Source organism: Trichechus manatus, unplaced genomic scaffold, assembly GCF_000243295.1.
Source record: "Trichechus manatus latirostris isolate Lorelei unplaced genomic scaffold, TriManLat1.0 scaffold00060, whole genome shotgun sequence".
NCBI lineage: Eukaryota > Metazoa > Chordata > Mammalia > Sirenia > Trichechidae > Trichechus > Trichechus manatus.
In genome coordinates this window covers 5,099,918-5,112,338 of record NW_004443996.1, presented here as the reverse complement: position 1 = coordinate 5,112,338, position 12,421 = coordinate 5,099,918, and the positions used below count along the sequence as shown (strand labels likewise).

Genomic DNA, 12,421 nt, shown 5'->3' with positions numbered 1-12,421 from the left:
ACTTCTTACTAATGCACTTTTTAAAAAGTTATTTTCTCTTATGCATGTTTTACTTCAGGTAGTTTTTTTCATTTCTTTTGAGACTTCCTCTTTGACCCATGGATTATTTAGAGGTGTGTTGTTTAATCTCCATGTGGCAACAGAAAAGATTTTTTAACCTACAGGGATGAAGAGCGTTTCCTGGGCTGTGTGCTCATTGTAGCTTGATCCCTCTTTCCAGTGCTCCCAGTTGCCTGATTTCTTTACGTGGGAGAAAGAATTCTTGGCCTACAGGGACAAAGAGGCTTCACAGGCCAGGCTGCTTTTTATGATGGTATCTCCCTTGCCATTGCTGTTTGGTTTCAAAGTGTCTGTAGGTGGGGAAGGGGAATTCAGGACCATTAAGGAAGGAGAGCACTTTCCCTGACTGCTTATTGCCGGTGGGCCTCCCAACTGATTTCCTTGGCCAGAATTGGCAAGCATACTTGATGTTGTTGGTGGGACTCCAATTCCATCGATGGGAGGAATTAGCCTGCCCAAGTTGCCTTCTGTTGTTAGATTGGGGATCAGGAGGTGCCAGACCTATATTACCTTCTTCTGTTGAGTGGAGGATTATAAGATCATGTCTCTGTGTTGTTCCTCCAGGCTTGGAATCCCTAACTCGTTGCCTTCTTCTTTCCACCTTTCAGAGTTTTCCTTTGGTGACCTTTTTCATTATTTACAGAGTTAACAGTTGTACTTTGTGGGGAAGACAAAGGAAGGAGGAGTGTATGTTATTTTTTCCAGTCAACTTAGCTTCAGTTTAATTATCCTCAAACCTATCCACCATACCAGTAATTTGAGTTATCTTTCTAGAAGTCTATTCAGGTCTCTTTCATGTTTAAAATGCTTTAATAGTTTCCCATCTATGGAGCAACTACACCACAATCTCCTAGGGTACTTATTAAAATGCAGATTCATGGGCTCTACACAGACAAGCTGATTGAGATTCTTTTAGAAAATGCAATTGTAATGAAGTTCTGTTATTTTAACATTATATAAATCACAACAGCTGTAGCTGAAAGTCAGAAGAACAAAATAAGATGGTCAAAACATTAGTTTCTCTTCATAGTGAAATGCACTAATAAGAAATAGTAAGGTAAATTATTTAATACTGATTGATATTTTTGTATAAATCATGATTCAATTATATAATCAAATTAACTGATGCTAATCAACTGCAAAACAAATTATAATTTATGAATTACCTTCAAATGATTTTTAAAACTGAAAAAAAAAACTTGCTCTAGGATGATATAGTGTGCTGATTGCTATATTTTATTTAAAGTTACCTTTATTTTGTAAATATTATGACATCAAAATATGTCCCTTGAGACAATGCAGTCTTAATAAGGTTCTGTTTCACCAACTTTACAAAATCATAACAGTTTTCGCAATGGCATTCCTACTAACAACATAGGGGAAACCCGTTTTCTGCTTTAAATGAAAGATTACTTACTGCTCTTTTTCTAGAACACCCTGTAATCCAAGGCACAGTAAGGTTTCCTGAAATCTGTGGAAACAACAAATGGAATCTCAGTAAGGTATGCATTGACACTACTTGGAATGCTGATCAACACCAAAGAGTTCATATAAGATGTCAGGATAGATTTGCTGTCAGAGTATATTCCTCATGTAAATATAGTTGACTCTTTATTGAAGCCAACAGTTTTAAAACTGATTTTAATTCCTTTGTAGGAAAATTTTACAAGTGGTACAAGGTTTCCCTGGAAATTCAAGAAAGTTTCTAGGGTATTGTTGGGGCTTGGATGCATGGTTTGGATGTTTATAGACAGTAAAATTATTACTATAAAAATGCAGTGCTCTGTGGAATAAAAGTTGCAAGAACTGTAGAATAGTTACTATAGGTGTCTTTCTAGATAAGGTATCACCAGAAAGCAAGAGAAGATTTCATAATGAAAAGTATATGCTACAAACTTCTTAAACACATTACTTCTATTTACTTTGTAAAAAGCAGCACTAATAGAATTATTTATCCATGTGTATTCTTAATTAAAATTTTAGACATAGAGTGCGTCTGACTGAAACATTTTGTTTCTCCAAATTGTGAACTAGTTAGGAATCTGTTTACTATGCCCGCCATCATTTCTTAGGAAATGGTGAATTATAGATTTTAATAGGCCCCTTGATTTAAAGGAAGATTCATTTGCATAAATGACATATGAGTGAAAAAGGGAGAAAATGTGGCCCTTTCAGCATTATCACCATTATCAAACCTCTTTAGATAAGAATACATCTCCAAAAAGATCTGTTAATTTGAGTCACATCCCAGTATTCAATGTTGGTAGTAAAGTTTTCAAATGTTGTAACCTTAAGTAGACAGTTCTTGCATAGAACACACATATTTGAGTGAATACTTTCTAATAATTTCCCAAATGGAGAGGGGTACTGTGGTAGCTGAGGATATATTTATTTTTCAGTACTCTCTCATCTACCCATCCACTCATACCTAAAATTGAAACAATGCTTCTAGAAAATCCCATTCAATAGTATGATAGTCCCTTTTTAGTAGAAGTAGGTGTTACTCCAGTAGGATTTTGGGGAGTGTCTACAGAGATCAAAGTAGTCCTGAGGTTATATTCCAGCTGCGACTCACGTTAGCCTGGCTTAATCATAATTTTATCTAGGATACACCTAGATTGGAGAGTACTCTAAACTCTCCTCATGAACTCTCTTTCCCTTCCAAACACATACATCATGAGAGACTGACAAGAAGTGAAATCAGCTTCTGTTGGTGGTGGTGGAAAGTGGCACTCCATCAAACATTTACTGCTTTTAATAAATTATATTTAGTGATAACCAATGAATTAATATTATTCCTATTAACAAGAAATAATGATTAAAGGGTGTAAATAGAAAAGTAATATCCTTAATTATTCAAACTTCACAGAAACTATTACTGTCTCTGGAAACTAGATCGCCCACTTTACTTTAAGCTCTAAATATATGTTTGGGTTAGGTTAAAAATCATGTAAACTCCAAATAATATGTTTAAGGATTTGACTTCTATTTCCACTCAAGGTAAAACCACATTGCAGTTAAATGGCAATTAACTGGAATGCTGGGGGATCATGGGAAGGTGTGAATAATTGATCTTTTTTTTTTCTTTTTAATGGCGAATGATAATAAAGAAATTCCTTCTGAAAAAGTCTTCAAAATGTATACTTTTTTGTCCTCCTATCAGTACCTACTTGGTGTATGATATAATAGCCACAAAGTAAACTGATTGTTAGCCTCAAAAAAGGAGATAAATCTGCTAAATATTCACATAATACAATCAAGAAAAAAATTGACAGATATCCAACTGTTTTGTATTACTTATGCACACACTCCCATGCATTAGTGAGGATAATTCTGCCTGTATAGAGCTGCTAGAGTAAACATGCAAAACCAAATGAATAAAAAAAAAAGTCTAGTAAATACTGAAAATTTACATATGAAATAATAACAATAATACTTATGTTAAACATGGTAAGTGAATTTATATAAACATTGGCATTGTAAATTTTAACTATATAAAATGTGGCTTCTTGTTTAAATCAATTGTATTTAACCAAGAAAATGGAAAACTCCTGTAAGCACATTAACATACAAATATTATAAATTCCCCGTGATTTCAAAAGAAATGAAATTTCACTTTTTTGTTTTATAATTCTGTGGCAGCAGTTACGTGATAACTTAAATGCCATATTTAACTATCTTTTAATATTTAGTTCAAATCTATTCTTCAGTTCCTTTAGTTTCTGGTAAAACTCATGAACACCCAGGCAAAATAGCTGAATTTGTAGACTTTTTTGGATCACAGTATGGTATAAATATGTATCCCCAAATTGGGAAGTTTTGCTTTGTGCCACATCAATGGCAAGGTTTCTCACTCACCAGAACTATAATATGCAGTACTTCAGATGAGCAGAGTAACAGACTTCTCATTTAAATGATATTTCACTTCCACACACACTTTCAACAACCTGGTATGGAAAACTGCAAAATGAATCTCTAATGAAGTAAGATTGATTTAACAAATATATGAGAACTTACACATCCAAATGAGTGCTGCATGCAACTTGTCCAAGACAAGGTCATGGAAGCTCCATAGACACATCCAAACTCCCTGAGGGACCTAATTACTGGGCTGAAGGCTGTGAGGACCATGGTCTCAGGGAACATCTAGCTCAACTAGCATAACATAGCTTATAAAGAAAATGTTCTATATTCTACTATGGTGAGTAGCGTCTGGGATCTTAAAAGCTTGTCAGTGGCCGTCTAAGATACTCCCCTGTTCTCACTCTGTCTGGAGCAAGGGAAAATGAAGACAACCAAAGACACAAGGGAAAAATTAGTCCAAAGGACTAATGGACCACAACTACCACAGCCTCCACCAGACTGAGTCCAACACAACTAGATGGTGCCTGGCTACCACCACAGACTGCTTTAACCAGGATCACAATAGAAGGTCCTGGACAGAGCTGGAGAAAAATACAGAACAAAATTCTAACTCACAAAAAAGACCAGACTTACTGGTCTGACAGAGACTGGAGAAACCCTGACAGTATGTCCCCTGGACACCCTTTTAACTCAGTACTAAAGTCACTCCTGAGGTTCATCCTTCAGCCAAAGATTAGACAGGCCAATAAAACAAAATGAAATTTAATGGGCACTTCAGCCCAAGGGCAAGGACGAGAAGACAGGAGGGGACAGGAAAGCTGGTAATGGGGAACCCAAGGTCAAGAAAAGGACAATGATGACATGTTGTGAGGTTGGCAACCAATGTCACAAAACAACTTGTGTATTAATTGTTTAATGAGAAGCTAGTTTACTCTGTATACCTTCATCTAAAGTACAATTTAAAAAAAAAAAAGAAAAAAAAATGAGTACTGTATGTTTCAAAGTAGAAAACTTGGGAAGTTATGAACTCATTACAGTGATGTTGCCTTTGTTGAAAGCATTTGGGAACTTTGGTTTTGAATTGTCAGTTCATGATTCACCCAGAGATGCCGTTTCATTACTTCACATTCCCTTTGTTTTTAACTGAAAATATAATCACCGAGATTGATCATCCATATTATTCATTAAGTGTGGCTCAGAATGAACTCTTACTACTTTCCAAAATCAAGTTTACCCTCAAATGAAGATATGTGACCACTGAAAGCATTTAAAGAATCCCAGAGACTTTTAAAGCAATCTTTTTATAAAAGATTTTCAAAAAATTTGATAAATTGAACAGTATTGAAATAAGTATATATAACTTCCAAGGTAACTTATTTGAATTCTGTTCAAATATTTATCAGTAATCTCTTTTGTACAAGGTGCTGTTTTAGGTGCTACAGGAAATAAAGAGATGGGTAACACATAATTTCCTTGAGGTCTGAGAGGGAGAGATAAGACAGGAACATGAAAGATTTTAATACAAAAATAATCTATGATAAATGTCATAAGAAAGGTGCAATAAATGAAGTACAATAGGGGTTCAAAGATTGCAAAATTACATTCACTTGGGGAGTGATATCTCATCTGTACCTTAACAACTAGGTAAAATTTTGATAGACAAAAATCAAGAAAAGAGTATTTCAGGGAAAAGGAATGGCATGAGAACAGTGGAATAAAAGGAAGGGTAGGGTGTGTTTGGGGAATGGTCAGTTAGACTAGAACTAAAAAGGGAGGCTGAAGTCACTTTATGGAGGGATATGAATGGCAAGGTACCATTATATCTAATTGTGGAGAAAATGGGGAACAAATGAAGATTTTTAAACAGAGAAATTTTACCCTCAGAATTGTATTTTTATACTTTAGAATGATTAACTTGCTTATTTGTGTAGAGTGAACTGAATAAGTAAGGAAATGTTTATAATAGATCGAGCAAGACGTAGTCCACGTTTGGAACTAGCGTAGAGGAAGTAAGAATTGAGAAAAGAAATATAAAACACATTTCTAAAGAAAGATGTTGGACATGAGACAGAGGAGAACTAAACAGTGTCAAGATAACTGGAATAGTTTTTTTTTTTTTTTTTTTTTAATGGCCATGAAAAACTGCCTCTCCAAGTGGTTGGCTTGTTCAAGTTAATGGAGAGTCATAACTTTGAATGTTAATTCAAGGCAGTTCCACTGTCGAAAATCTGTTTCTCTTGGATAAGAGTGGATAACTTAAAGGAGGTAAAGCACTTATTTGGATGTAAACTGGACTCATATGCATTGTTAAGGTTGGAGAATACAATTATAACACTTCACTTATGTAAAATTATACTTTGAATAGACATTGCATATTAAAATATTAATTGTGCATTATATAGACACAATACTGAACATGGTTGTACACTGACAGGTATGCATGTATGCAGCTACTTTATGGATAACCTAAGGGATTTTCAAAGGAATATTTACTCTATCACTTTAAACCTTTTAGACCCTACATGTGACTCTGCTGTAATATTTCTGATAGACTATGATATTCTTAAAGGCAAGGTAAAAACCCAAACAAAACAAACCTGTTGCCATCGAGTCCATTCTGACTCATAAAGACCCTATAGGACAGAATAGAACTGCCCCATAAGCTTTCCAAGAAGTGGCTGGTGGATTCGAACTGCTGAGCTTTTGGTTAGCAGCCATAGCTCTCTGTAGCTCTTAACCACTGCACCACCAAAGTTCCAAAGGCAAGGTATCATGTTTAAAACAATTAATCTAATTATTTTTATATAGTCACACAACGAGTACATGCAGAAAAGCTTTTACTTGATTTTGAAAATCTTCCTGTTATAAAAATCAATTCTACACACAGGCTGATTATTCTATTAAAAAGTTTCAGAACAATTTAAGGATGAAGTAAAACTACTTCCTGAAATACTCTGTATTTTATGTGAATCAGGAAAACTGAGTATCTCATTAATTACCATGTCATTAAATGGAATTTGATTAGCTGAAACAATCAGCACTTTTGGGTAACAGTAACTAGGTTGCTCGGTAAAATTCAGTAGTAAAAGATTCATAAATCAAAGTTTTAGCTTTCCATCTGTTGCTCTGGTATCACCTGAGCATAAAAACTTATCAGTCACTCTATATTAGTCTCTAGGGCTTCCTAGGTGTTTTTCAGTTATGAGGTATATAGCACAGAGAATACTGCTGAGCATGTGGTAGGTACTTAATAAATACTTCCTGATTGATTTATTGATTGGATTATATTAGGCCTTTATTATTTACTAGCTATATCACTTGTTGAAACTCAATAAAAGACCAACAGATTATTGAAAAGATTATTTCTGAGATTATTACATCTCAGAAATTTGCCCATGGTGTAGGCATTTGAGGAGGGAATGAAGTAAGTTTTTGGTAGTTGAGAACAATCTGTTCTGCAACAAACAATGAAAGATGCCTTAATGTTTTAAAAAAATCTTTCCCCCTTTTCTCTCCATTAAGTCTCTAGACAAGCTTTCAGAAATTAGATTCCCTTTACAAATAAATGCTGTGATACTACAATCTTTGGTCAAACAACTACAACATTTTTTAAGCATACAAATTTTTCTTCTATTCTGTGATATGAAATTGGTGTTTAAAAAAAGTTGTTAGCATGAAACTTCCTTGACATTGATAACCGAGATGCTATTTGGGGACTTATTTTTGGTAAGTAATATTTCATAAACCACATGAGATTAAGATCAGGGAAATCAGAATTCTAAGCTGTTTCAAAAGAAATTATAAAAACTCAGATAACTTTCAACAATGTAAAAAATAATTCAGATACAACAAAAAAACGTGATTTCACCTTAATGATTTTTGAGATACTGGCTGTTGAAAATAATGGAAAGATTTAAACAAAATAAAATAATATATTGAATGGTTATGTTTTGATACAAAGGTACTGGGTGTACAAAATTACAGATCTGGAGATCCTGAAATTATACATTCTTATTATGTTTTTTTTTAAATTATCTTAATTCCACTAACTAAAAAAAGAGAGATATTTCAGCAAATATAAAACTTCTTCACTAATTTTAGAAAAAAAAATCGTCAAATGTTAGCTTTAGGTTCTAAATATATAGATGAAATTAAATATTTTATTACATGTATATTCAGAGATGAGTTCCAAAAACAACAGCGAAAGATGTATAGCTCTTATCCCATTGCCATCTTTATTGGGCTAGACTAGTGTTCTTTCCATGATTCATAGCTCCATGTCTTTGCTTTGCATATGTCTCTTTGTTGAACCCAAAATAGACTTTTAAAAGAAATTAAATACTCTGGTTCCTTGTTGTACTAACACTATTTGTGCTGATACATTCACTCTGGTGTGTAAAAAAAAAAAAAAAAAAAACAGCAATTGGAAACAGGTTTTTGGCCAAAAAAAATCTTGATGAATCCCCTAATAATACAATCTTTACTCATAAACTTAAAATTCCATTCTTCCTTTAGCAGAATGAAAATACACACTGCAGGCCAAAGAATCACACACACTTCCTTGCCCAGAGCTTCACATACCTTGATCTAAACAGTTAATCTCTGTTTTCTCTTAGAGAACTCTTAATTTACCACTCAGTAAGGAATCATCATACCACTGGAACTGTTCTTACAGAACCTTCAGATACTATTGCTACTCATTCAAATATCCTGCCAGAGTGATAATAGTATGAAGAGAATTAAAAAAAAATCACATTCCTTCTCTTCTGAATGGGAGCAGAGAAGTATTTGAGTATGGAAATAGCAATTTCTGTATATGATTTAACAATGTCACATGACAAAAATGCACTGAAGTTGGCGTCGGACTTCCAGAATGTCGGCATGTGAACGTCTGTAAATCTGCTCCTCCAAAAAGCAATAAAAACATTGGAAAAAATTATCAAAATCAGCTTTTAATAACTCTTGAAGTTAATCAAAGACCTGAAACAATCTGAGGAGCTTTTTTTTCCAAGAAAAACTGCTGAACTTCAGTAAGAACAACATGATTTGTGGTACCGTAAGTTGACCTACACCAATATTCCGCTCTTCAGCTCCATGGTAGACTTGAAAACCAACACTCAACAACAGTCACTGGAGGGGACAGAACTGGTTTGGAACTGCTAAAAAACTCCCATCCCCATAACAATGTCACTACTTGATCCATTTCTCAGCTCCTTAGAAAAGCCCCATTCACAGAATGTTGCTGTTATTTGACCTAACTCAGAAGTCACTACATGGGAAAAACTGTCCAGAGAGTCTGTTAAGAAAAATTAATGGTAATTGTTTAATATGGCAGCAGCATGAACCATGCCCACTTGGGAAAAATAAGAGCCTGCCCAAAAAATTAAAAGGAAGACATGTGGAATGAAATGTCCATAAACCAAAAACCAAACCTGTTGCAGTCAAGTTGATTCCTACTAGATGTCCACAGAGGGCTTTCAAAACGTCTGACTCATTCCTGGGGCGTCTAGAAGGCTGAACATATGTGCAGGCCTGTGTGCATACCAAGGAATGACATAAGGGGTCACTGATATCTCTCCTCTGGTTGACACTGAGGTCCTGAGTAAGCAGGAAGTGAAGGCAAAGACAGATGCAAACTGTCTTTTGAAGGTGTGGCCTAAAACACACATAAAGGGTTAAAGACTTCAAGACATTTAAAGAGGAGGCGGAGCAAACATGGTGTTGTAGAGAGAAGCACCACGCCATCCCTCTACAGCAAAGATCTGTAAAACAGATACAAACGTCAATCCTGGAATCCTAAGCATCAAATGAAGGGATAAAGAACTCAACAAACAACCAAATGGAATAAGAAATGAACAGAGAAGAAGAACAAGCAGAGCTATGGAATGGAGGTCCCCTACCAGCTAACACAGCACAGACTCACCATCTTGGACCTTTGCCAAGAGTATGGGAGGACAACTTCATGGAGCTCCAGACAGAAGACAAAACACCCGCTAACCAGGGATACACGCTTTCCCACCCCCCACCGTTCTTCCCTTTACGCGGCCTCCGCTGCTTAACAACAGGCCACAGTTGCTCAGTCAGAGAGACACCAGTTCCTTGCCGCTCAGATTTGCCCCACCCATACTGGCCGGCTCCTTCAGTGCCCTTTTATTTGTTATTTTTTGTGCTTTTTTTTGTTTGTTTCTTCTCTCTCTCTCACTTCCTTCCTTTCCTTTCTCCCACCGAGCTAGCACTGTGTGCCTTCTCTGCCCATTCTTGACAGGCTATGACACACCGCTTGGCTAGAGAGCAACCAGCACACAGCTTCCCCAGGTCCACGCCACCTCAGAGGCAAGCTCCCTAAGTGCCTTTTTTACTTTTTTTTTTTTCCCTTTTTTGCTTTTTTTTTTTTTTGGTTTCTTATTTCTGTCTCCCTCCTTCCTTTCTTTTCTCCCACCCACCTATCCTGGTGTGCCATCACTGTCCCTTCTGGATGGGCTGTGCCACATTGCTTGTCCAGTGAGCCACCAACACAGCTTCCCTGGGTCCACACCATCCCACTGGCAGGCTCCCTCAGCATCGTTTTTTATTTTATTTATTTTGTCTCCCTTTGAGTTTCTTATCTTTCTCTCCCCTTCCTTCCTTTCCTTTCTACCTTCCATCAAGCCTTATGTGTCGTCCCTCCACTTCTTGATGGGCTGTGCCACTTTATTTGGCACATGGCCTCCCGAGGTCCTTGACACTCCATGGGTAGGCTCCCTCGGTGCCATTTTTTAAAGATTCTTCTCTTTCTCTCCCTTCTTTCCTTTCATTTCTACTGCCTCTTCTTGAGGGGCTATGCCATATTGCTCAGCCTGAGCACCACTGGCACATGGCCTCCACAGGTCAGTGATGCCTTCATGGCAAGCTCCTACAGCACATTTCTTTTTACTTTTTTCTTTGAGTTTTTTTTCTCTCTCTCCATTCCTTCCTTTTCTTTCTCCCACTCAGCTAGACTCATGTGCTGCACTCGCCCTTCTCAATGGGCTGTGCTGTACCATTCAGCTAGAGAGCCTCTGGCACATGGCCTCCCAGCTCTGCGCCACCCCCTCAGACCAACTTAGTCAGTGCCATATTTTTATTTTTCTTTATCTTCCCCTTCTCCCTTTCCTTTCTCCCTACCATTTAGGCCCTGCACTGCTTGCTACCCCAATTCCATCTCGTCCCCAACAGCCAACTTCCCCAGCACCATATTTATTTTATGTTGTTGTTTTCATTTTTTGTTTTTTCTTTCTTCTCTTTCCCTTATTTTCTTTCCTTTCTCCAGCCCACCAAGCCCCATGCTCTACACACACCCTTTCTGACAGGCCAAGCAGCACCACTCAGCTTGAAAGCCACCATGACACAGCCTTGCTGAGTCTGCCCTGCCTCCACCCAGCGAATACTACCACATGGACAGTTTATTAATTTTTTTTCTTTTTTTTATATTTCTTTCTTTATTCCTTATTTTTTTCCTTTTTGCTTCTGTTTCTTTCTTCTTTCCCTTCTTTCTCTCACCCACATAGCTATACACATCACATCCTCTCCCTTCTCTCCTGCCTACTTGAACAACCTGCCAAGTGCTGCATCTCTGAGTGACACAGGTGCAAATGACCAGACCCTGTCCTGCACTGCCTCTCAGTCCTACCCTGTTGGCCCCAGTATATGCCACAAAAGACCCATCCTCATCGTCCCTTGCTGGAACTGCTCTGCTGCAACATAGCTGAGCAGCTGACCCTGCCTTCCTGGACAAGGAGGTAAGAATTTTCATGCCCACATATTAGTAAGTGACAAAGCACACCCAGCCCACCTGTCCAGATATAATAAAAATAAAACAAAAAAGTAGGATGAAACAAACAAATCTACAATCAATAAATGAAGAAAATGATTCCTGAATGTCCTGAGGACAGCAGACAATATCAAAACATATAAAACAACTACAACAAAAAATAAAAAGACAAGATAGCTCCAGAAAGCTTCCAAAATAAAACACCAGATGACCTTCTGGTAGAAGAAAAGACACTGAAACTACCGGATAGGGAATTCAAAACTCTAATATTCAGGGCTGTCCAAGAGATAAAGGAAAATACAGACAAAAAATAAAAAAATAAACAAAATCATAGAAAATACATACAAAACCAGGGAAAACACAGACGAAGCAATGGAAGAATTCAGGAAAATAATACGGGAAAAAATGTCAAAATAAAAAACCAACAACTAGAAACCATACAAAAACAGCAATTAGAAATCCAAAAGACAAACAACAAGATTTCAGACATGAACAGTGCAATAGAAGGTTTTAGGAGCAATTTGAAACAATGGAAGACAGGATCAGCAAAATTGAAGACAGATACTTGGATACCACTTTCTTTGAAGAAAAATCAGAGAAAAGAACAAAGAAAAATGAAGAAACCATGGGATACAAGCAAAAGCAAAAATTTGCTTGTGACTGGAGTTCAAGAACAAGAGAAGAAAATGGAAAACATAGAGGATTGTT

General features: G+C 36.6%; 1 protein-coding gene across 2 annotated transcripts in view; it reads right to left on the bottom strand.

The window, feature by feature from the left end:
* Positions 1 to 12,421, bottom strand: part of HDX (highly divergent homeobox) — a 197,464-nt gene that overhangs the window by 105,089 nt on the left and 79,954 nt on the right. For both annotated transcript variants that reach the window (XM_004378876.1, XM_004378877.2), the window contains exon 4: positions 1,478 to 1,531. In XM_004378876.1, the coding sequence (XP_004378933.1) occupies positions 1,478 to 1,531 (54 nt within the window). The remainder of the gene's footprint in view (positions 1 to 1,477; positions 1,532 to 12,421) is intronic.